At 47.9% G+C, this 25729-nt stretch overlaps 1 protein-coding gene across 1 annotated transcript; it reads right to left on the bottom strand.

Moving 5' to 3' along the window:
- Positions 1-2230: 2230 nt before the first annotated feature.
- CLEC19A (C-type lectin domain containing 19A) lies at positions 2231-25695 on the bottom strand. The gene is made up of 5 exons (XM_060119893.1): positions 25608-25695; positions 13046-13211; positions 7139-7232; positions 3800-3932; positions 2231-2310 (listed from the first exon to the last, which is right to left on the bottom strand). Exons 1-5 carry the CDS (start codon positions 25693-25695, stop codon positions 2231-2233), a joined length of 561 nt encoding a protein of 186 aa, XP_059975876.1.
- Between the last annotated feature and the right edge of the window lie 34 nt (positions 25696-25729).

Below are 25729 nucleotides of genomic sequence, written 5' to 3'. Positions count from 1 at the left end.
AAGGGGGCAGAGTGGCTTCCAGCTGTCAGCTCCTACAGGGTGAGCCTCAGCTGCAGAGAGCTGCCTTAATCAAAGTCAACTCCTTGGGACTTCCCTGGTGGCGCAGTGGTTAAGAATCTGCCTGCCAATGCAGGGGACACGGGTTCGAGCGCCGGTCCGGGAAGATTCCCACATGCTGCAAAGCAACTAAGCCCGCGAGCCACAACTACTGAGCCTGCATTCTAAAGCCCGTGAACCACAACTACTGAGCCCATGAGCTGCAACTACTGAAGCCCGCGCGCCTAGAGCCCGTGCTCTGAAACAAGAGAAGCCGCTGCAATGAGAAGCCCGTGCATGGCAACAAATAGACCCTGCTCGCCACAACTAGAGAAAGCCCATGCAGCAATGAAGACGCAACACAGCCAAAAAAAAAAAAAAAAAAGAAAGAAAAGTCAACCCCTTTCCAGGGGAGCCCACATCAGTGACTGAGTGGAGTATGCGGCTAAAGGCCTGGCCATTTCAGTCCTATGAGGTCCACTCTGATCGCCTCTATTTGCCCCAGATCTCCCTGCCAGGTGGACCAATAATTTGTCAGGCTGCATCTCAATTCCGCTTCTTCCTCCGCCTTCCCTGCACAGGTACTTATCCCTAATAAACATCTTTTACAAACCCTGTCTCAGCAACTGCTTCCAGAGAACCCAGTCAGGAACAGTCGAGGAAGCAAGTGACAAGATGGGCCTTAGAAGCTGGATCGCTCACCTCCAAGCTGGCGATCAGTGGTGGTGTGTGGAACAGACAGCCCCTGGCACGAGGTGGTGTTCAACTGTTCAAACTTCCATGGAGTGAAATGGGAGGGTGTTCGGGAAGGGGATGCACTCGTAGGAGCGAGGTAGCAGGTAGTTGACGAGCAGAGAAGAGTACCTATAAGCATAACTAGACTGTGGCTATTGCTAAGACTTTGATATTCTACAGAAAGATAATAAACAGCTGAGGGGCTTCCCTGGTGGCGCAGTGGTTAAGAATCCGCCTGCTAATGCAGGGGACACGGGTTCAGTCCCTGGTCCAGGAAGATTCCACGTGCCGTGGAGCAACTAAAGTCCGTGCGCCACAACTACTGAGCCTGTGCTCTAGAGCCCCTGAGCCACAACTACTAAGCCCGTGAGCCACAACTACTGAAGCCTGTGTGCCTAGAGCCCGTGCTCCACAACAAGAGAAGCCACCGCAATGAGAAGCCCGCACACTGCAACGAAGGGTAGCCCCCACTCACCGCAGCTAGAGAAAGCCAGTGGGCAGCAACGAAGACCCAACGCATCCCCCCACCCGCCCCCAAAAATATATATATAATAATAATAATAATAAAGTAAACAGCCGAGGACAAGTAACAGGTTCTTGCTCCAAGAGTGAAAGCCAGAGTCTCTTTGGTTGCAGACAAAGAAGTTCTCATCTCTTGTGGCAGGAGGCAGATCAAGCCTGGGACTCAGAGTATCCGAACTTCAAAGGGAGTTGAGCTCTCAACCAAGGGAGCGTGTTATGCTACCGTCAAGGCCCTGGTTGGGATCCTGACAATGGGATGGGGTCATCTGGGTGGTGCCCCCAAAGATGTTCCCACTTTGGGGGCCATTATGAGTAATGCTACTATGACCATTCATATTTGAATACCTGTTTTCAGTTCTCTTGGGTATATACCCAGAATTGGAATTGCTGGGACCACATGGTATTTCTGTGTTTAACTTTTTGAGCAAGTGCCAAACTGTTTTCCAGAATGGCTTTACCATTTTACATTCCCACCAGCAATGTATGAGTTTGGTGATATTTTCCTTTTCCTTGGGGAACCACCTTCCTCCTTGGGCCCATGTAGTTCAGGTGATGTTGACCCCACCCCTCCTGCCCAGCCATGTGCATCTAAGCAGGGTCTAGCTGACCAGCATATGCAAAAGAGATTGCTTCAAGAATGGGCATGTGCCCTGAGCCAGGCCAGTGAGATTCAACTCTGAATCTAGAACAACCCCTGGACTTTTATTACTTGGACCAATAAATCCACCATCCTTCATTTATCAAGCCAGCTGAGTTGGTTTTCCTGTCACTCGTCACCAAGTGATCACTCTGTATCTTAAGATTTGCTTGTATAAAATCTCTGTCTGAGAGATTTGTCTCCTCTGTGTGTTTTACATTTATTGAGTGTCGACTTTACATTAGGTACATCTACAAGTCGATGCTGGAGTTGGGCTTGCTCCGAGAGGGCGAGACTGGATCAGTGAATGGTCAGAGCTGCGATCTTGCAGACAAAGGGGAACTTTCGGCTGCAGGTGTTATCATTCCATGACCTCAGAGCTGTGATGGGAAAAAGCAGAGACTCTGTGTGAAGGTCCATCCACCACAGTAAAAGTAACCCTGCCATCCCACCAGAGTAAAAGTCCTCTCCCATAGGCCTGGTGTCTACACTGGCATTCCTTTCTGCAGATGCTTAATGAGGCTGCTGTCCAGCCTTACTCTCTCATAAGGCTAGTGTTGACTTGCCACTGTGGAGGAACAGGACAAGCCTCACCCAGAGTGGCCCAGCTCTGGCTCCCGGGATAGCAAGTCGCTGTCCCATGCCTCCCTCCCCTAATCAGAAAAAGAACAAGGAGCAGAGTGGGAATGGCAGCAGTTCAGCACTTGCATCTGGAGTAGATATAGGCTTGAAACCCAGCTCCATATCTGCTTGCTGGACAGACTTGAATAAATCACTTAACTTCTCCGAGTCTTGATTTCTTCATCTGCAAAATGGAAATATTAATAGTTTTTACTTCTTAAGATTGGTGTGAGCAGTGACGTTGTGGTTCACGATGATGGTGGTGATTGCTGATACCACATGCAAACCATTGCAGTCACTTTATGTCTCTTATCTTCTTTTTCCTTCACATCAACCCTGTGAGTTGTGTCATTAGCCCCATTTTGCAGATGGAGAATCTGAGGCACCAAGAGGTTAAGGCACTTACTTTGGGCTACACAGTTCATAAGTGGTTGAGCTGGGGTTCAGACAAGGACATTCAACTCCAGAGTCCATGCTCTTACCACTGTGCTGTATCAACTGTATCTCCTTCAATGCTCAGAACAGCCCTGTGGGTAGCAACGATTTTTTTTTGCGGTACACGGGCCTCTCGCTGTAGTGGCCTCTCCTGTTATAGAGCACAGGCTCCAGACGCGCAGGCTCAGTGGCCATGGCTCATGGGCCTAGCCGCTCCGCGGCATGTGGGATCCTCCTGGACCGGGGCATGAACCCGTGTCCCCTGCATTGGCAGGCGGACTCTCAACCACTGTGCCACCAGGGAAGCCCGCAACGATTTTTAAATCCATTTACAGAAGAGAAAAGGGAATCTCAGAGAGAATAAGTAATTGCCTGCAAGGACACAGAACTAGAAAGCAACAGGGCCAGTACTTGTACCCATCTGGGTACTCTTTTCACTACTACACCTGGGCGCTCCTCCAGGCATCCCTTTGTTCTAATGTCCAGGAGCACGAGCCACCTCTGGTGCGTTGGTGAGATGACATAAAAGCACCATCCTCTGGTCTCTGTACAAGTTTCTTTCTTTTTTTCATGCTTCTATCTCTAATGTCTTTCCATCCAAATCACAGTTTGCATGTCAACAACGCACCATTAAACATTGTTTAAAATGCATCCACCATAGGGAACTGCCACGCCCCTAACACCCCCTCACCCGCCCCCCCCTCCCCATGACCTCTGGTCACTCTCCAAGGTGTTGAATAATTCACAGTTCCCTGGCTATCCCTGGCACCTCCCCAGCACCCCTGCAAGAGCCCTGGTCTCGAGGGCACCCACCGCTGGTGGGTCGGTACCATATTTGCACGCAGTCCTCCTCTTCTGGGTCCGCATGGATGCCATCGTCTGGCTGGCTCCCATCCCAGTAGCTATAGTCATAGGATGAGCCGTCTGTCCATTCAAACTGCCCTTCCTGGGGGGTTGCACCCAGAGGAAAGGAAGCAAGCCAAGGAGAGAAAGATCAGGCATTTGAGCCAGCTCCAGCTTGGGGTAACATTCTAATACCACCATATCTAACAGTGCAGAAGCCCTCACTTTTATCTGATATACTATTATTATTATTATTTTTTTTTTTTTTTTTTTTTTTGCGGTACGCGGGCCTCTCACTGTTGTGGCCTCTCCCGTTGCGGAGCACAGGCTCCGGACGCACAGGCTCAGCGGCCATGGTTCACAGGCCTAGCCGCTCTGCGGCATGTGGGATCTTCCCGGACTGGGGCACGAACCCGTGTCCCCTGCATCTCAACCACTGCACCACCAGGGAAGCCCTGATATACTATTATTAACCACCATTACTGAAACTGAGCAGGACCCTACAGGGCCCTCCCAGGTACAAAAGCCCCTCCATGTCCCCTGCCTCTTGTTTTCAGAAAAGTTATAGTCTCCCAGACCTTCCCTGAGTCACAAAAAAGCAGGCTCAAACAGTTAATGATTAGGACAATAGAGTCACAGAATCTTTAGTTCCTTCCTGAAAGATATAGATCACAGTGTCCTATGCACATTCCTGAGTTGTTTTGCAGATATTATGACTGCCATCAGAGGGAAAAAGCTAACTGCATGATGACCAGACTGCAGCCATGACATAAGCTGCTCCATCTTGAGCAGTACTGAATCTATGCCTAGCTCAGTGCCAAGAACTGGCCTCAAGGAAGTGAGAACAAACTGACCCTGGAGTTGAAGATTATGCTTAAAACAATCAAAATGATGCTGATCCAACCACCGCATGACCAGTTTCAAGGTGATTGTCGGAGCTGGCTGTGCTGTTCTGCTCATAGCCCCCCTGCCTGTGCACCCCTGAAACTCCCCTTTAAAGCCTTTGTCTCCTAACCAGCAACTGGGAGATGGTTTTGGGGATGCTAGTCCGTCATCTCCCCAGGTTGCCGGCTTCTGGAATAAAGCATCTTTCTTGTTCTACCAACCCTGTCTCTCGAACATTGTCTTTTGAGCAATGAGCAGCCAAACTTGAGTTTGGTCCTGGCTCTGGCTGGTAACATTACTAGCTGCCGTTTGTTGAGGGCTCTGAGCCTCAGTTTCCACAACTATAAAATAGAGCTAATATTTCCCTCAGAGAATTATTGAGAGAATTGAATGAATTAAAAGCATTAAGAGACTTAGCTAGTGCCTGGCATGTGGTGCCTAGGCTTGAAAAGAAAACTATAAAAACAAGTCCTTTTACTGTATCATTTGTTATTATTATTCTTAGGTCTTGTTATACAAGTTCCTTAACTCTAAGTATATTCATAAGCCAATTTTAAAGTTACTATTATAATGGGACATTTTGGTTTTTTAATGTTACAACTTCTATACAAGTTTTTGCCAGATGAATTCTATTGATTTTTTAAAATATCTATACTGAGTCTGGCCACTATTGATACTTCTGTTACTTTTTTTTTTTTAATATTTGTTTATTTGGCTGCACCAGGTCTTAGTTGTGGCACGTGGGATCTTCGTTGCGGCATGCAGGATCTTTAGTTGTGGCATGCAGAAGCTTTTTTTTTTTTTTTTTTTTTTTTTTTTGCTGTACGCGGGCCTCTCACTGTTGTGGCCTCTCCCATTGCGGAGCACAGGCTCCGGACGCGCAGGCTCAGCGGCCATGGCTCATGGGCCCAGCCGCTCTGCGGCATGTGGGATCTTCCCGGACCGGGGCACGAACCTGTGTCCCCTGCATCGGCAGGCAGACTCTCAACCACTGCGCCACCAGGGAAGCCCCATGCAGAATCTTTTAGCTGTGGCATGCAGGCTTTTAGTTGCAGCATACATGTGGGATCTAGTTCTCTGACCAGGGATCGAAACCCAGGCCCCGGGCATTGGGAGCGCGGAGTCTTAGCCACTGGACCACCAGGGAAGTCCCACTTCTGCTACTTTGACAGCAACTTCAACCACCCTTAATGAGCTCTCACAGTGTGCCGAGCACAGGCTAAGTCCTTTACATACCTTGGCCCATTTACTTTTTACAACCAGGCACTATTATTGTCATCCCATTTTACAGCTGAGGAAACTGAAGCTCAGAGACGCAAAAAAAAAAAAAAAAAAAAAAAAAAAAAAAAAAAAGTCCCAGTCACCTACCATCCAGTAAGTGGCAGAACAGGAGCTGGAACTGGAACCCTATCTGAGGCAGGGCTGGAGGCATACATGCAGGAGAGATGCTCAGGATACAACTTCTCCATGGAAAGTGTGGAGTCCAAATCTCCAGGTGGAGTGTGCCGTGATATTGCCAGGTATGAGCTCTGGCCCAAGCCAGCCTCTTTGGCCTTATTCTCCACCGTTATTCAACTCACCACTGCGCCACTCTGCATCCCAGACACACTAGTCTTTAATGTCCTTGAGTGTGCCGTGATCTCTCCCACCTCAGGACCTTTGCCCATGCTGTGCCCTCTACCTGGAATGCTCTTCCTCCGGCTGATTCCTATTTACCCACTAGATGTTAGCCTAAATATCTCTTACCCAGGGAGGCTGTGGCAGCTGTAGACGTGCACTGCTCAGAGCTCCTTCAGGAGGACCAGCTGAGGAAGCATGGCTGACTGAAAGCCCCTTGGACCCAGCACTGTATTCACAGTGAGACTGTGCTTCCTCCATGCTGTTCCCAGTTAGTGACTTAGCATGTCAGGGGTATTAGTGCTGGCTTGCTCCTGCCCAATGTGGGACTCCTGGAATGGGCATCCTTTGCCTGGGGACACCCCACTGGCTTAGCTAAGACTTTCCAGGGTGAGCTGTGATCTAAGGCTCTCCCCACTCAGCTGTTCCCTCCCCCTCTTCTTTCACAGGGCTCAGACCCACATCATGGCCTGAAGGTCTTCCCTGCCTCTTCAACCCTCCCGTCTTTTTTCCTTTGCCAATGTTTTCCCTCAAAAGCCTCTTACCCATCCAATCACGTTTTTGTGTCTGCTTTTTGGAGAACCCAAACCTAAACAGAGGCCATCCCTGGCCATCCAATATGTTCCCATAATACCCTCTTTCACAATGATTATCATATTCTAACTGGGTATCATCGTGTCTGATCTCTCTGTGTGCTGGGCACATAGCAGTGACCTGGCACACAGGTTCCATGTGAAAGGCTGGTTAAATCAAAATGGAATCTTGGCTGGAACTTCCAAAAGGGCTCGATGGTCGGCACCTCCTCACCTGCCTGTGATCATGAAGCCCTGTCCAGATGTCAGCTGGGATCCCAGGAACACAGCTGTTCACGAGGTCATACACAAAGACATTCTCCTCCCAGCTGCGAAGGTAAGAAACCCGGTAGCATGTTACTCATTGCCTCTTGCCATAGGATTGAGTTGAAAATGGACAGAAGTCTTTGTTAGCCCTCCCAGACCAAAGTAAATAGAGGATGTGATGCAGTCCTGCTTTCTCTTTTTCCTTTTTTAACTAAGGCACCCATATGGGCTGTCCTCTCAGGGGCATCTCTGGATTTGGTCCAAAGCAGGACTCAGCACACGCTGTTACTCATCCTAGAAATGTAAAAACACTAGCAAACAAGGTGGATTATATTGAATAGACAAAGAAAGGAGCTGAATTTGCATTGTACACATCAAATAACGAAAATCTCCACTGGATGTTTTTGCTCTTTCTCAAAAGCCCTCCTTATGGCGCCAGTCCTTACATAGCCTCCTCTCTCCTAACCCTTTCTCACAGAACATCTTCAAGATCTTTTGTTTTGCTGGAAAATTCAGCTCGAGGCCTGAACCTGCATAGACGACTCAGCAAAACCAAATCCTGCAATTATCAGTCCACCCTCTTCAGCAGGTATCTTAGGCCATTCAGGCTGCTACAACAAAATACCACATACTGGGTGGCTTATGAACTACAGGAATTTATTTCTCACAGTTCTGGAGGCTGGGAAATGAAAAATCAGGGTGCCAGCATGGTCAGGTGAGGGCCCCTTCTGGGTGCAGACTTCTTGCTGTGCCCCCATATGGCAGAAGGGGGCAGGGGAGCTCTGTGGGGCCTCTTTTATAAGGGCACTAACCTTATTCATCAGGGCTTCACCCTCAGAACTTAAGCATTTCCCCAAGGCCCCATCTCCTAATACCATCACATTGGGCATTAGGATTTCAACATATGCATCTTGAGGGCACACAAACATTCAAACCATAGCAGAAGGCACTGGTGTCTTCTTGGGGGATTCTCACCTCCTATTTCAAAGAGCTTATAAAGTAATTCACCCAACAAAAGAAATTGATGGAGGACCCTGGAGGCAGTCTGCTGCCAAAAACAACAGAGAAATAGGGATGGATGAATGGATAGATAGACAGATAGATAGATAGGAACACAGAGATTTTTTTCTTCAGGTCATTAAAATGTTTCTTGAGCACTGATTTCATGCCAGGTACTATGCCGAATGTTTTATATACATGAACTCATTTCATCCTCACATCAAACAGGCACAGCGGCAGATGCTACAGGTTACCTACCTCACAGTCATTCCTAATCCTTTTGCCCGTTGCCTACAACCAAATTTAGGAAGGTCAGATTTCACTTTCTCAGCCTCCTTTGCAGCTAACATTGGCCATCTGACCAAATTCAGCCAATTAGATGTATGGGGGAATTGGTAGAGGACGTCTTGGAAACATTCTCCTCCCCTATAAATGGAGAGTGGTGTGTGGAAAAGGCCCCAGTTTCCACCACTGCCTTCCTTCCTGGGGTTGTAGCTGTGTGTGGACATGATACTTGGAGCTGCTGCATTGGAGGCCCTGGAGGGGGGCCAAGGCAACTGCTCACCTAGTGCCCCAATATCCATGAATCTGGGAAATGTCATTTTCAGAGATGAGAACGGTGGGCAAGGGATGTGACAGAAAATGAACAAATAACAGGCACAGTTCACTCAAGCAGTTCACAGACCCAGAGATCCCACTGGACAAGGGATTCCACATTTTTGGCTTCCACATGACACTAAAAGGTGAACATTGGTGTGTTGAAGAAGTCATTACAAAGTAATAATAATCAGCCCCAGACCTAACAAACACCTAACCAATAACTCACTTCAAAACAAGACTATGTTGAGGTACCCTTTACATTACAACGGTGTATATCTGCTCCCATTGGCGTCTTCTAAATCAAGGGTCGCCAACCCCCGGGCCCTGGACCAGTAGCAGTCTGCTGCCTGTTAGGAACCGGGCCGCACAGCAGGAGGTGAGCAGCAGGCCAGTGAGCAAAGCTTCATCTGCCGCTCCCCATGATCCGCATTACCGCCCGAACCATCACCCCTGCAACCCCCGCCCTGGTCCGTGGAAAAATTGTCTTCCACGAAACTGGTCCCTGGTGCCAAACAGGTTGGAGACTGCTGTTCTAAATGACCACTCTCTACAGGCTGCCACCTTGTCTAGAACACCCACCAATAGATTTCCTTTTGCTTGAGGCGTTGGTGGCAAGTCAAAGCACACATATCTACTCTCCTTAATTTTGTGTTTGTGGAAGACATTCTTAATCCATCCCAGAAGCACTCAGAATTCTGGCTCTCAGAATCCTTCTCAACACAGTGCTCTAGGCAGTCACATGCTGGGCATTGCTAAACAAATATTGTTATGAACTGAATGTTAGTCCCTTGCCCCACAATTCATATGTTGAAATCCTAACCCCTAATGTGATGGTGTTGGGAGGTGGGGCCCTTGGGGGTGATTAGTTCATGAAGGTGGAGCCCTGTGAATGGGATTAGTGTCCTTATAAAAGAGGCCCCAGAGAGATCCCTTGCCCCTTCTGCCATGTGAGGACACAGCATGAAGATGACCATCTGCAAATAAGGGAGTGAGCCCTCACCAGAACCTGACCACAATGGAGCCCTGATCTTGGACTCCAGCCTCTAGAACAGTGAGAAATAGATTTCTATTGTCTATCAGCCACCCAGTCTGTGATATTTTTGTTATAGCAGCCTAAAAGGACTAAGACAGATACTATTAGAGGCAATGGAAAGGAAAGAGGGTGGGTGAGTCAAGGCTTACTTGCCCTCGGAAAGATGATCTGACGTGCGCATGCTAAGTAAGCACTGACCTCTTGACACGCCCATAATTATAATTAATAAAAATAATAACAGCTCCCACCATGGAGCCTTGAGTTACCCAAGCACTTGTGTAAGAACTTCAGATGCATTTTTATCTCCTCTAAAGCCCCTCAACCTTAAAGTCAGTGTAACTACTTCTATTTCCCAGCTGAGGACTCTGGCTCAGAGAGTTTGTGGGACTTGGGAGAGGTCGTCCAGGTAGGAAGTGGTGGAGTGGGGACCAGCCTAGGGCTGACTGACTCTAATGCCCTCAATCAATGCACATAACATTGCACAGGTTTCTTCCTTTTGAACATCTGCTGCCCCCATTCCCTAAGCTTCCCAAGCCTTCAAGATCCTGATCCAGGCCTAGTTCTTCCAGGAAAGCCTCCATGAGCACCCTCTATCCAATTCTTGCCCACCTGTAGCACAAAGTTTCCATGCTCCCCAGGGCAGGCTGGTTGGTTTAGTTTTCTATTTCTGATGGGCTGGTCTCCCCAAAGAGAGAGACCAACACGGACCCACACGACGCCTTTTTTCTATTTGACATCTTATCTCACACCATCACCAGGCTCTATTCAATGCCGATGTTCCAAGATAGTGTGTTCTGTCTAATATCAGAGTGGTAGATTTCTGGGGACAAAGTGCACTCCAGTCCAATGGGTCTTTGCCATTGGTCCTACCCAGCTAGGCACTGGCATCCCCAAGTGCCCCTCTCATGCACAATTCACGGTATCCTACATCAACTGCTGAACATGCATGGTGAGCGGTCATCTGGGGGAGTGGCTGCCCAGCCATTTTAGCACTAGTGCCATCTTTGTTCGGTGGCACCTGCTCAGGAAACTATTTCAATATTTTATTGCATTTTCCCCATATCTGGTCAAAATAACTGGGAGATAGAAAGGCCCAAGATGCTACTGCAAGTAGTAAGCAGAGATCAAATGAACTTAATTCAACTGTCACTTGAAGCAAAGATGGAAATTATTAGGTAAGCTGAAAGTATGAACACCTTAAACTTTAATCAGATGCTCCATGAACATAAGTTGATAGTGTGCTTAATTATGAAGGAAAAGAACAAAATTACAAAGCATGAAAAAATGCCAGAATTAGAAAATTGGATTGTGTCTCAAAGACAAGATGAAATTAGAGATTTTATAATATTGTCTAGCTTTATGGGAACTGAACTTATAACAGATGAATGCGTTGTGCAAATTCAACTTTTCTACATGTTTTTGGGAAAGTATTATATACCAAAGTGGAAAACTACCTGTATGAGATAGGAAATGCTGGTATAACATTTGGGAAACGTTAGTATAAGAGAGAAAAAGAGGGATGTCGGGACTTGAGAAGAGAAGAAGGAGGTAAGTTTAAGCAGAAAGGAACAGGATCTGGGTCAGGGGCTCTTGGAAAACCCCTGAATTTGGCTGGAATCCTTTCTAATGCCTATTAAACCAAGGGATAGATTACATGCACTGTGAGACAGGCTGAGCCGTCCTTCCTGTGGACTGGCCAAAGGGAAATCTTCATTTGGAATCACTTTTAAATTTACTGTTTATTACATATATTTCAGTTTCCTCTGTAGGTTGGTTATTTTTGAGAACTTATTTTATCCATCTTTATAAATGCCAGTCACGTGCTGTGCTCTGTATCATAGGGGATTTGACCCCCGAAGATCGCCTTTCCCAGGCTTCCATGTCAGCTGCCCTCCATGTAATGGGAGGCACTGATGGGAAGGATGGGAGGGAGAGAGAAGCCAGGGTATTTCTTTCCCTCTCTGCCTGGGGAGGTGCTGGCAGGGGCTGCCTGCCTTCTGTGGCTCTAGCTCCCATAGGACTGGCCCGCCCTCTAGTTAGGGTTGGAGTTGGCTTCCTGCTGGTGTGAATCTCTAGATACACTACTGCTTCTTTAAGTTCTCAGAGTCCATCACTTGTGTATGTATGAAATTCTCTCTGTGTTAAATGTTTGTAGTTGTTCCTGTTTTCCTGGTCAGACCCTGACTACCTCACTATATTCTTTAGCACCACCAAGGATGCAGTGGGTGCTCAATAAATCTGCTGGATGAGTTGATGCAAGGATTCAAGACTTCTTTGGAAACTAAGATTGAGGACCCCTTCCCCACTCTTAACAAAACTCAGGGACTCTAAAGCATAAAGAACCAACCGTCATTGTAACTTCAAGTCTCTGAGATTCTTGAAAAATGAGGTAAGATTGTAAATTTGTAGTTTAGTGGCAATGGAACACATCACACCTGGCTTCAAAGAACCCACAAATCAGCAGGGAAGACAGATGTGAAAAGAAGTCACTAAAGTGATGAAGAAAGTGCTCCTGGAGAGGTGGGTGGTGAGTGCAGTCAGGTGCCATCAAGTCAGGGGTGATTTCGGTGGAAAGATGGCAGAACTGAGTCTGGAAGGTTAAGGAAGTGTCTCCCTGGAGGAGAAGATAGGGACGGGAATTCCCAGCTGAGGGAACAGAATGTGCAAAGTATGCAGGTGTGAATGGGCTGGACCACTTCGGAGAGCTTCGAGATGGTGAGCATGGCTGGGGCTTAGGAGGCATGGAGGAACACTGAAGGAGGCCTTGGTGGGTGGGCTATGGAACCCAACTGCTCAGGTTCAAATCCCAGCTCCACCACTTTATAGCAAGTTACCTTCTTGGAGCCTCAGGTTCCGTATCTGTGAAATGAGGATACTTACCTAATATGGTTTGTGGGAACTTGATGCTTATAAACTCTTAGCAAATAAATGTCAGTTATTATGTCTTATGTTATGTTCTTTACATACATATTATGTGAGTTATATCATAGGGTCAAACCCCCTGTGATACAGAACAGGGCACAGCACAAGATCGGCACTTATAAAAGTGGACCTTCCAGCCTGCTGTTTGCTACCCTTGCTAAATGCTTTGTCCTCTACTGCCAAGGCCAGTTTCAATGAGAAATTGGGCTGAATAAAAGCTGCAGTTATCAAAGGGAAACGCCAGTGGGACACACCATTCTCCACATCCCTTTCCAAAGAGGGTGTTTGGTCGGGCTACAGAGGACAGAGGAGTCCACTCACCTGTGGATGGAGGCCAGTTTGGCGGACTTCCTGCCGATGGAGAACTCAGAGCAGTAGAAGTCAGCCTCAGCCCAGGTCTTATTGAGAGGGAAAAATCTATAGCAGTGGCCTTTGAACTCCATCCAAAACAGTGGGCACAGGGAAGCCTGGGGCGGCTCTGGCATGGCTGGGGGCAGAGAGAATACGGATTGGGAAGAAGATGGGCCGTGCAAACGCTGATGCTACAGCTTATGACATCTTTTTAAGAATGAAAGTAAAAAGTGTCGCCTTATGATTAACGCATACCTAAAGTTTACAAAATAATAAAAGTAATATGTGCTCATTATAGAATCCTTGGAAAACGTTACTACATTAGAGTGTTTTTCTTCTTGTCATGTTGAATGCAAAGGTTTTTTAAAAAATGCAATTGTGATTATATTGACCATACACCCCTGTCAGTATTCTGATTTCTAAAAATTAAGAGTATAAGCATTTCCCCTCATGTCATTATAAATTTTTGTAAACATTGTTTCAAATAGCTCTTTAGTATTCCCTAGTGGCCCCCCCTGGAGTTTATTTAATCATTCCCCAATTTTGGGATAATTAGATTGTTTTCTCTTTTTAAAAAACAATTAGAAATAATCCTGAGATGAAAAGGCTTGCGCATAAAGATTTTGCAGCATTTCTGATGATTTTCTGGGGCTAGATTTTTAAGGCTTTGATACAGTTTGCTAAGTCGCCTCCTGAAAGCAATTTATACTCCCACGGTGATGTCTGAGAGTGCCCACCACACAGAGGCCTTGCCTGCGCTGAGTGTTACCACTTTAATGGCAATCTTTGCAAATTTTATAAGCAAAAAAATGGCATCTTATTTCAATCTGCACTTCTGGGCTCTCTGGCCAAGGTGTATATTTCCCTACTGTAGTCAAGACTATTTATATCTTTAGCCCGTGGAACTACTGGGGCTCAGGATGTGTTCTTAATTCTGAAAAGGGACAAATAAAAACCCCATGTTTGAGACACTAAAGTTCTCCAAAGTCTCAGCCCCTCTGGAGGCCTCTTAGCATATATGTTTTTGGAAACCACGACTGAAGATGACTGACTGGGGGAGAAAGGCATGCTGAGAACCTGCCTGGAACTCAGTTGGGTGGCTCATCTGTGAGTGCAGGCACCGGGCAGTGGTGACATTGCTAGACTGGGATCCAGAAGCCCAGGTGCCAGCTCCAGCTCTGCGCCTGACATGCCATGTGATGCTGGCACATTCCTTCCCTTCTCAGCTGTCCGACTGGAAGATCTTTGGGGTCCCTTTTGTGATGCCCAGGGGTGTGAAATCTTGCCTTCAAAGCCACTGTAATAGCTGGCTGGGCTCATGAATAAGGAAGTAGTGGACCACCTTTACTGAGCATTTATGATGCGTCAAGCACGTAGAGGGAAACTGAGACTTAGACAGGTTAAGTGACTTGCCTGAGATCATCCTGCTGGTAGTAGGCAGAGTAGGGATTTGAACCCAGGCCTCCTGACACCAAAGTCTTTGATTTTAAAATCCACATGATGGGCTTCCCTGGTGGCGCAGTGGTTAAGAATCCGCCTGCCAATGCAGGGGGCACGGGTTCGAGCCCGAGCCCGGCAAGATCCCACATGCTGCGGAGCAACTAAGCCTGTGCGCCACAACTACTGAGCCTGAGCTCTAGAGTCCGCAAGCCACAACTACTGAGCCCGTGTGCCACAACTACTGAAGCCTGCATGCCTAGAGCCCGTGCTCCACAACAAGAGAAGCCATGACAATGAGAAGCCTGCGTACCGCAACGAAGAGTAGCCCCCGCTCACCGCAACTAAAGAAAGCCCGGGCGCAGCAACGAAGACCTAACACAGCCAAAAATAAATAAATAAATAAATAAAGTAATTTTAAAAAAATGTATTCCTTGTAACATAAAAAAAAAAAATCCACATGATACTTCATCATGGGAAACCAATAAGGCTGAGGATGGTTAATCATGTGTCAGCCCCTACTTCATCAGGTTGCTAGGTCAACTCATTGGGTCAAATAAAGTCACCGAGTGCTTGGCATACATGGATGCTCCATAATAGTATGATTATTAACGATTAGCTCAGGGTTTTATCACTGAGGTTAATGGGCTTCAGGGGTCCAGTGAATCCCTTGAAATTAAATGCAAAATCAAAAGTCTGTATGCATGTATGTGCACACATACACATCTATATGAATTTTTCTGGGGAAGGAACGGGACAGTTGCTTTAGTCAATAGAGCTATGCTGGGACTTCCCTGGTGGTCCAGTGGTTGAGAATCCGCCTTCCAATGCAGGGGATGAGGGTTCGATCCCTGGTCGGGGAACTAAGATCCCACGTGCCGCGGGGCAACTAAGCCCGCGTGCCACAATGAAAGATCCCGCATGCCGCAACTAAGACCTGACGCAGCCAAATAAATAAATAGATAGAATTTACTTTAAAAAAATAAATAAAGCTTAAAAAAAAATAGAGCTATGCTAAGCAGGCAGCTTCCATCTGGGCTACCTGTCCCTGATGAGAGCCATTGGGCTTTCCTGTTTGATCAGAACCAGCCCTTCCCCCATCCTAGGCAGCTGCGCTGGTCAGTCCTGCCTTGTCTCACCTCTCCCCACCAGTCCCGGCCAACTGTCTTTCAGTGTGTGCCAGTATCCAAACTGGAGCCAGCTGATTCAGAATTTGCTCTCTTAACCCTCCCTTACATGGCAAAGGGAGAGAACTCTTGCTTATGGAGTTAGGGGGCTCAGGACCTCGGCCCTTCCCTGCCCCTCCCTGGACTTCAGTCTCCTCCTTTCTCAGTTGAGAGCATTGGTCTAGGAGGACGTTGCCTCGATGCTGAGAGGGCTGAAGGACCCCTTGTGATGCTGGGCGCTGCTGAGCTCCCTGTGGGGACTTTTGCCCATTCCTTCCACACAGAGAGATTCGGCTGAATCATTCCCAGGGGTCTGCTTTTGGAGCAGTTCCCCCTTTGCATGGATGAGAAGCAGCAAATCATTTCCATCTGCTTTCCACCCATCACTTGTAACCGAGGACACTCATTGGTGAAAATGTGGCCACGTCTGTCCAGGTGTTGGCTGGAATAGTTAGCCCAAGAGTATGATACTTGCTGGTGCTAAACCACTTTCCCCACTCTCACCCGTCCTATAATTATCTTGAACCCTAACTATTCATATTAGAGATGGAAGTAGGGGATGTAACCACCCCAGTTTGCCCAGGACTGTTCCAGTTCTAAATCTGAAAGTGCCACATCCCAGACCCCCCTTAGTCGATCACCCTGGAGCACCGATTCTCAACCAGGGGTGATTTTGATTCTCAGGGGACATTAAACAATGCCTAGAGACATTCTTGGTTGTCGAAAATAGAAGTAGTGGTGCTATTAGCATCCAGTGGGTAGAAGCCAGAAATGCTGCTAAACATCCTACAATGACCAGGACAGCCCCACAGCAAAGGGTTTTCTGACCCCAAATGTCAATAGAATCCTCGCCCTAGATGGAAGGCAGAACTCCAAAATGTAAAATAACCACACAGGGCAGCAACACAAAACATCACAGCAAACGTCCACATTTCTCAGCCTATCTGTAGTTTCTTTAACAAAAATTAAGCCACACAACCGATTAGAAGTAGAGTTTGTGTTATTTTTCTAATTTTGGAGTTAAAATATATAACTATTATAAACCCATGGCTTAAAAGCCCCGGGGCATTGCTAGAACATTGTGTCTAAATTTTTTTTTTTTTTTTTTTTTTTTGCGGTATGCGGGCCTCTCACTGTCGTGGCCTCCCCCGTTGCGGAGCACAGGCTCCGGACGCGCAGGCTCAGCGGCCATGGCCCACGGGCCCAGCCGCTCCGCGGCATATGGGATCCTCCCAGACCGGGGCACGAACCCGTATCCCCTGCATCGGCAGGCGGACTCTCAACCACTTGCGCCACCAGGGAGGCCCTGTGTCTAAATTTAATGGTACAGACTTCACCAAAGGAGCTGCAGAGGGGAAGTCTTGCATTTCCTCCCTGAGTTTGGGAGGAAGCTGACAAATTTCATCATCTCTCTGACAGAGGCAGGATTGCCCCCTCCCCACTCGTCGTATCTTTTCCTGTAAGGTGGGACTCTTCACGGGTCTCCTCTCTGTGAGAGGGTCCGAGTCTCATCACTCCCTCCCTGGTGTGGACGTGAAGCCCGAGCTTCTGTATTAGGGAGGCTGACACCGCACCCAGCGCTCTGCCGTGCATGTGCCCACTGCTTTGGTTTCCATCTCTAACTTTGTTTCCCGCCCCTGGTTGCCCTCCTCACTTTCTTGGAAGCCCAGCTTAATTTTCAAAGGATGTTTGTAAAGTTTATCTGTATTTCTGGATGTCTATAGTGGAGACGTTTTCTGTTCTCTAATTTACCATAAGGTCTGATCTGGAAGTTTCCACCCTCTTTGTCCTCTATCTCTTTTTCTTTTCCTTCACTTAAAAAAAATTAAACTTTTTATTTTCGAATAAATTTAGATTTACAGAAAAGTTGCAAAGATATTATACAGAGTCCCTGAATAACCTTCATCCAGTTTCCCCTGATGTTAACATCCTACATTCCCACAGTATATCTGTCATAACTAAGAAATTAATATGGGTACATACTCTTCAGTAAACTACAGGCGTTATTCAGATTTCACCAGTTTTTTCTTTTTCTGTTCCCAAGATCCAACCTAGGATACCCCATTACATTTGCTCTACCTTTGTGATTTATTTGATATCAAATATTATAGTATAGCTGTCTTGATTAAAGCTACTGTTCCTTTCTTTCCCCAGAAAAATGCACAGTGTACACACACACACACACACACACACACACACACACACACACACACGGCATGCGGGATCTTAGTTCCAGACCAGGGATCGAACCCGCGCCCCCTGCAGTGGACACGTGGAGTCTTAACCACTGGACCACCCGGGAAGTCCCATACACACACAGTTTTTTTTTTTTTTTTTTTTTTTTTTTTGCTGTACGCGGGCCTCTCACTGCTGTGGCCTCTCCCGTTGCGGAGCACAGGCTCCGGACACACAGGCTCCGCGGCCATGGCTCGCGGGCCCAGCCGCTCCGCGGCACGTGGGATCCTCCGGGATCGGGGCACGAACCCGCGTCCCCTGCATCGGCAGGCGGACTCCCAACCACTGCGCCACCAGGGAAGCCCCGCACACACAGTTTTGATTAGACAAAACTGACAAGAATTGGCTGGAACTGACCAGAATTGTCTAGCATTGTTGGATATTTGCCCCAAATCATCTTTACCTCCTCTCTTTCCCTCTACGCACATCCAATCAATTTTTAAGTCGTTTATTCCATCTCCCAGCACCTCTCCACTTCCTTTCTTTCTTTTCTTCCCTCCTCCCTTCCTTCCTTTCTTTCCTTCCTGTCTTCCTCCCTCCCTCCCTCTCCCTCCCCCACTTCTGTCTCTGTCTCTTTCTCTTTCCCTTCCACATTCTTCCTCCCCCTGTCGTCTCTCACAGAGACCTCCTCAATTGCCGCTTGGCTGTTCTTCCTGCCTTAGCTCACCTTCCAAATCCAGAGGGATCCTTCCAACACCCTGATCTCATCTCACCGAAGCCCTCCAGGAGTGCCCATCACCCTCAGGAGCAGGGCTCCCACCTGCCCCTGCAGCTTATCCCCTGTCGCTCACAACATGCTCCAGGTTTGCTTCAGCTCTTGCCATTTCTCAAAGTGTGTCCACATCTTTGCAGATACTTCCCTTGGCCTGTCTTCGGCCAATTCGAGTTTCTTCTTTGAGTCTCAGCCACATGGTGGCTTCTTTAGAGAAGATGAGGTAGGAGGCTCTCTAAGAGCTCCTAGAGCCCCTCATCCCTCCTTTCACGCATCCCCGTGAATTCTTGTTCAGTCTGGCCTCCCCCTGCACAAGGTCTGCTGTGATCATCCCTCTCCCCAGTGCCTGGCACATAGTAGGTGTGCAATAACTAGTTTTGAATGACTAAATGCATGCTAGGAAATCAAATGCTGCTTCTTTGGGTCAACTGCCCCTTTTGGGGGACAGTGGTGAGAAGGGTGTGGACACCGCCCATGTGCCCTGATGCCTCCAACCTGGTGTACCTTGACTCTAGGATGGCGTGCCTGGACTTTTCTAACTCAGCACTGGAGGCAGTTGACTGATCCTGGTTTTCCAGATTACTTAGCGCCATGACTGCTGTTTGGAGCAGTATCAGCCTCACCAGGGAGCTCGTTAGCAATGGAGAATCTCAGCCCCCACCTTCCCGCCCTTCTCCCCACTCCTGGTCCCTTTGATTTTCTCCACTGAGCAAGCGGTGGTTATGGATGCCTGGGGTGAAACACACCAGAAAATGGGGCTGTGACAGGTCACTGCTCAATTACTCCCCTTTCCACCTGGGCAGGCAAAGGCCTTTAATTGGGAGGACCTGGGAGGCAAAAAGGAGCCACTGGCTTGCACTGGGATGATAATGAACTCCACCCTGCCTGGCAACCCCCTACCTCTGGGATTTTAGAAACGAGGAATAGACTTAGGACTTTTTTCTTTTTCCTTTCTTTTTTTAAAAAAACATTTATTTATTTGTCTGTGCTAGGTCTTAGTTGCAGCATGCAGGCTCTTAGCTGCAGCACACAGGATCTAGGTTCCCTAACCAGAGATCGAACCCGGGCCCCCTGCATTGGGAGCGTGGAGTCTTAATCACTGGACCACCAGGGAAGTCCCTTAAAGGACTTTCATCAACCTGGAACCCAGAGTAGCCTTTGCTAATCTGTGTCTCTCTGGTGAAGAGATCTCTATAGCTTTATAGCTTGACACTCAGGTAGTGATGGTGACATTATAACCAGGGCCAACCCTACTGAGCTTCCGTCTGAGCCAGGCATTGTGTCAGGTGCTTTGTACATATCAATTCATTTGGTCTTCATACATCCTACAAGGTAGGTACCACAATCATCCCCCTTTATAGATGAAGAAACCAAAGCACAGAAAGGTTGAGTAACTTGCCTGAGGTCACACAGCTCTTAAGTGGCAGAGCTGGGTTTTGAAGCCAGGCTGTGTGGCTCCAGACCTAATTTAGAGATTCCTGCTGCATTTAAGCCCATTTCCTTTTGTCTCAATCTTGATGGTCTGGCTCTTCATTCATCCCCTTATTCATTCAACAAGTCTTATTTGAGCACCTACTTGGTCTCAGGTAGTTGGCTATGTGCTGGAGATACTGTGGCACACTACACAGAGGTGACCTCTGACCTCATGGATCTTACACTCTCTGGAGGCTGACATTAAGAAAAATAAGCACAGAAATAAAATGTCATTAATATGCAATTAATATGGATTTGTGTCATGCAGGCAAAAACTTGAGGGAGCAGCGCTCAAATTATTTTAGAAACTGGTCATTTCTTTGCCCCTTTTCTCTCCCTAGTTGAACTGGTGGCCACCCCAACCCTGCCTTCAGGGTGTCCACTGGTGATTATGACAGGACACCAGAGTGAGTCCCCTTCCGGATGGGGAAAATAAAGGTGTTGCCACAGGAGCACCTAAAAGTGGCACATAACCCAGATTTGGAGATCCAGGAGGCTTCCTGGAAGGGGTGATGTGAGACTGCCTACTGAGACCTGAAGGATGAGGAAGAGTCAGAGGAAGAGTGTTCCAAGTGGAGGGCACAGCATGTGCAAAGGCCCAGAGGTATGAGAGAGAAGGGAACATTTGGAGAATTGTAAAAGGTTCAGCCTGGCTGGGAATCTGAGAGAGGGATGAGGCTGGAGGTGACGGAGGGGAGGGGTGGAAGCGGAGGTGGGGGGCGGGGGGGTGTGGATGCACAAAGAAGCTTGTTGCTCTGGAAACCAAGAGGCCAAACTACATGGTATTTTACTTCAATTAGCAGCACCAAAGGCCCCCAGGGTCTCCCAGCTGGGGTGGGAGTCAAAGCCTTTGGAAGCTCTGAGCTTGTTAAGGAAAGAGGACATGCCACTGGAGTTCAGGACTTGTTTTTTTAATCTCTCTCTTTTTAAAAGAATAAACTGTCACCTTCCCACACGATCTGGCTGCTCGCTCCCCTGGCCCCAGTCCAGCTGCCCACAAATACACTACCCTGCCTCCTCCTGCCCAGATCAGCCTTGAGAGCCAGCTGGGAGTGGAGGGGGAGGCTCTGGGGGCCACATTGGCGGCCTCCCCGCCACCACCCACCCGTCACTACTGGGCCCCAGATGTCCCAGGGGGTCGGAAGTGTCTCCCAGTGTCTGGGAGGGTGGCCACTGGGAGGGCTCAGTCACCTTCATTGCCTGCTATCTCCCTGGTCCACACATCCCACCCTCAGTGGGCCCTTCCCAGTGAGCCCTGGCTCTGGGGTGCAGAACTGCTGGTCCCAGGCCTCTCATGCCTCAGCTTTGTTCTCCCTCCTTCCAGGCTGCTTTTGTGGTCACATGATACAGAGGAGCCAGCACTGGGTGATTTTTTATATTGCTCATAACAGTGGCCATTCATTGCGTGGTTAATATAACCGTTGAGACCAAACTGGGAGGGGTATCTGTATCATCCCCATTTTATAGGTGCAGAAACCGAGGCTCAAAGATGTTAAGTCACTCGCTCCCACAGCTAGCAAGTGGCAGTGTCAGGATGAGATTAAGGTCTGATGGACTTGAAAATTCCTAAGCACTACAGTGCCTCCAGAAAACATCTTTTTCTGGTCTTGGTTTTCTCATTTGGCAAGACAAATATATTAAACACCCAATTTAACAGCATTATGGACTGAATGTTTGTGTGTCCCCCTCCAGTTCATATGTTGAAGCCCTACCCCCCAGTGTGATGGTATTTGGAGCTGGGGCCTTCAGGAAATTAGGGTTATATGATGTCATAAGGGTGGACCCCCATGATGGGGTTAGTGCCATTAGGAGAAGAGGAGAGACCAGAGCTCTCCTTTCTGTGGCCATGTGCAAGCCAGGAAAAGAGCTCTCACCAGGAACTGAATTGGTCAACACCTTAATTTTGGAGTTCCCGGGCTTTAGAACTGTGAGAAATAAATTCCTGTGGTTTAAGCCTCCCAGTCTATGGTATTTTGTGATAGCAGCCTGAGCTAACTAAGACCAACATAATTAAGTAATAATTCAATGTTTCCTGGGTGCTTATTTGGCTTGAGGTCTGTGCCCTCAAGTTGCTCACAGTCTGGAGGGAGGAATGCATAGCACACATGGCAATGAGTCCTCATAGACTAAGGGACATTCTAGAAATATGCAGAGGGCTCTGTGACTATAGAGGAGGGGTAGGGAATGGGTTAGAGTGTCCAGGCAGGGTTACTCTAGGATCTGACTCTATGACACAGACTGGAGGGTGGGGAAGGGTATACTCTAGGAAGTAGGGACACCCAGTTGCCCAAGCCTCTGTGCTCCAGCCTCAGAACTTAGACTCTGGAGTTAGATGACTCCAGTTAGAAACTCACCTCTTTGTGCCTCAGTTTCCTCATCGGTAAAATGGGCATGATGATAGTGCCTACTTCACAGGGAAGCCAGTGCCTGGCTTATAGTAGGTGTTCTAGTAAACATGAGATATTACAACAGAAACAGCCTGGGTCCTGGAATAATCCTGGTGCTGAGTGCACAATACCAGTTTCTTGGAGGGGAGAGGAAGAGGCTACGGAACTTGACCGATTCTCCCTTCTCACCCCTGAAGGCCTGCAGAAGCAGGCCGTGAGCATCAAAATGCTTTGCTAGAATTTCCTTTGCTGTAGAAAGTTCTTGGGCTCAGGAGCCAGGGAAAGGAAACTTTTTTATGGTTATGGTTGAAGAATCATAACAGCAAATATTTATGTAGCTTTTACCAGGTGCCAGGCCCTCTTTTAAGCACTTAATATTTGTTAATCCACGTAACCAAAGTGATCAAAGCCAGGTTCAGAGAAGGGTTTTAGGAAAAGGATCTAGTCTGGCGAAATCCTTCCCAGTCTTTCAGAAGTGTCTAAAGGTCTAAAAGCAGATCTAAGGGTATGGCTGGGTTGCACTATTTGTGTATATTTGCATGTTCATGAAAGGTCCAGAGCAGTGGGATGAAGGATGGAATGACCCTGTTCTGTTTTGTACCTAAAGGCTCAGGATGCAGGAGAGGAGGAAGAACCAGGCCCACTTTCAGTAAGGAGGGCTATGGTTGTGCGCCCACCTTCATGGTCTGCAAGTGCTCACTAAGACCCCAGATAAGGCTTCCCTAGTCACACATCAATACACACACTCACACGCACACACACACCCACTTGACACACGCACACACACTTAACTCACACGTTCTCTACTGCACTGAAATCACTTTCCTCTAGCAGATTTATCCACTCAGGCTTGAACTGGGCTTTCTGCTGGACTGGACGGATGATGACCTTGGCCAGATTATTTGGCCTCTGTAGGCCTCAGTTTCCACAGCTGTATTGTGGAAGGATGGGGCCAAGTGGATTTCCGGGACCCTTCCTTCCAACTCCAACTCTGAGGTGTCCAAAGTTGCTGGGTTGGAAGGGATCTCAGTCTCCTCATCTGTAGAGTGGGACTGAGGCATGGGGCTAGATGTCTGGAAGTTCCTTTTTGAAGGCATCTTGTCACAGCAGAAAACTGTGTCTCCTGGTCAATTCTATCATAACATCAACAACCACAGTGGCAGAAGTAGTAAGGTAATAAGCCATTTTTCAAGTGCTTTCTATGTGCTAAGTGCTTCACTCGCATCATCTCATTGAAGATTCCCCCAAACGTTTGATGGACACCATTATCATCCTCACTTTCCACAGGAGGAAGCTTGAAGCTCAGAGAAAGGTCCCATGTCCTCAAGCTAGTGAGAGAGAGAGGACCCCCTATCGTTCCCGCTCTCAAACTCAGCCTCAGGACTTTCCTCTTATGCTGGGCAGAAAGGCAAGATCTTGGAACACACAAATTATCTTTCAAGGATATTTTGTCCAACTTCTCTCCTACTCACCCATTGCATGGATGAGGATATTGAGGCACAAGAGCAAGCAGGCAAAGACACTGTTATGGACTGAATGTTTGTGTGCCGCCCAGATTCCCATGTTGAAGTCCCAACACACAATGTGATGGTGTTTTCATGGGGTCTTTGGGAGGTGATTAGGGTTAGATGGAGTCATGGAGCCCCCATGATGGGATCAGTGCCCTTATAAGAAGAGGAAGAGAGACAAGAGCACTCTCTCTCTCCACCATGTGGCTACTTGCAAGCCGGGAAGAGGGCCCTCACCAGGTAATAGATCAGGTGGCATCTTTATCTTGGACTTGTAGCCTCCAGAACTCTTCCGGTTGTTGAAGCCACCCAGTCTGCGGTGTTTTGTTATGGCAGCCCGAGCTGACTAATACAGACACTCAGAGAGTTTATGGCAGACCAGAGCCCCTGATGCTTGCCCAAATGAACTGACCACCCTTTATCTCCCATCACTAGGGTTACCAGATTAAAAAAAAAAAAAGAATTCCCAGGTAAATTTGAATTTCAAATAAACAAGGAATAATTTTTAGCAGAAGCTATGTCCCATGCAATATTTGAGACACTTACAGTAAAAAATGATTTATTGTTTACCTGAAATTCAAATTTACCTGGACATCAGGTATTTTACCTTGCAGTCTTATCACCCCACTATTTAAATTCCCCTCAACACTGTAACTGCCCAATAACATGGCTTTATGGGGATCTTACAGATGTTTTATTACAGTGTTAGTTTTATTTTAATGGGGACAGAAATAGTATCTCTGCCACAGAGTTATTGTGAGGATTAAATAAATCCATATGTAAAAAGTGCTTAAAACAGTGCCTGGCATATAGTGAGGGCTATATTGTTGTTATTGGTATTATTATTATTATAGTTTTTAAACCATGTTTGGAAAGAACCCTCCTGGTAGAGGTGACGGGCAAGATCTTCCACCTTGAAGGGACTGTAGGACTCAGGACTCTTCCTACCCCAGAGTCAGCACCCTAGCCTCCCTCTTGCAAGGGTGAAGAAATTGAGCTCATTTGAAGCCCCGCGTCCTCCAAGTGGGACACTGGGAGGCCACATCCCGAGGCTGATGGATCCCAATCCCTGGGGACACTGAATATCCTCAGAGCTGGGTGTCACAGGGCCAGGCCACCAGGGAGGTCACTAGAGGGACAACTATGTCCTCCTGAGTGCCCAGCTCCCTGGGAACAGCTGTCACAGCCAAGGTGGGACTGTGGAGCCTAGATGCCAAATCCCTAACAAAAATACCATCTCCAGATCTTCCTGTGGTGCCAGGCACTTTCCCCAGATTATCTCATCTCCCTTGCACAGTAGCCCCAGAGGGTGCCATTGTGACCACCGTTTTCTGAAGGAAACTGAGTCTCAGAGAGGTTAAGAAACTTGTGCCAGGTCATACAGCTTTGAAGATGCAAAGCTGGAATTTATTACCAGGTCTCTTTGCGTCTGGCCCTAGCACAATGCGCATGAGCTGGAGGGAGAGCAGCTGGCGGGGCTGTCAGGAGGCTCAGCTTGGCCCCCCAGCATTCCTTGGGTCAGGCAGGCCTGCAGCCCAGGCAGCGAGGCCTCACTGACAGCTCAGGCATTTGCGGGGTGTCCTCCTCTCCTCCCGGCCCTGGCCCCGTGCTCACCTGGGCTGATATTGATGTCCGTTTGCGGAAAGGCCTGTGCGGAGAGGAGGGTCAGGACGGCCGCGGCCCACAGTCCCCACCTCTGCATCCTGGGCCCCGAGAAAGCCACCTCACGGCCTGAG

This window comes from Mesoplodon densirostris, chromosome 16 (genome assembly GCF_025265405.1).
Source record: "Mesoplodon densirostris isolate mMesDen1 chromosome 16, mMesDen1 primary haplotype, whole genome shotgun sequence".
Classification (NCBI taxonomy): Eukaryota; Metazoa; Chordata; class Mammalia; order Artiodactyla; family Ziphiidae; genus Mesoplodon; species Mesoplodon densirostris.
Note: the sequence above shows the minus strand (reverse complement) of the source record. Positions and strands in the feature narration are given on the sequence as shown.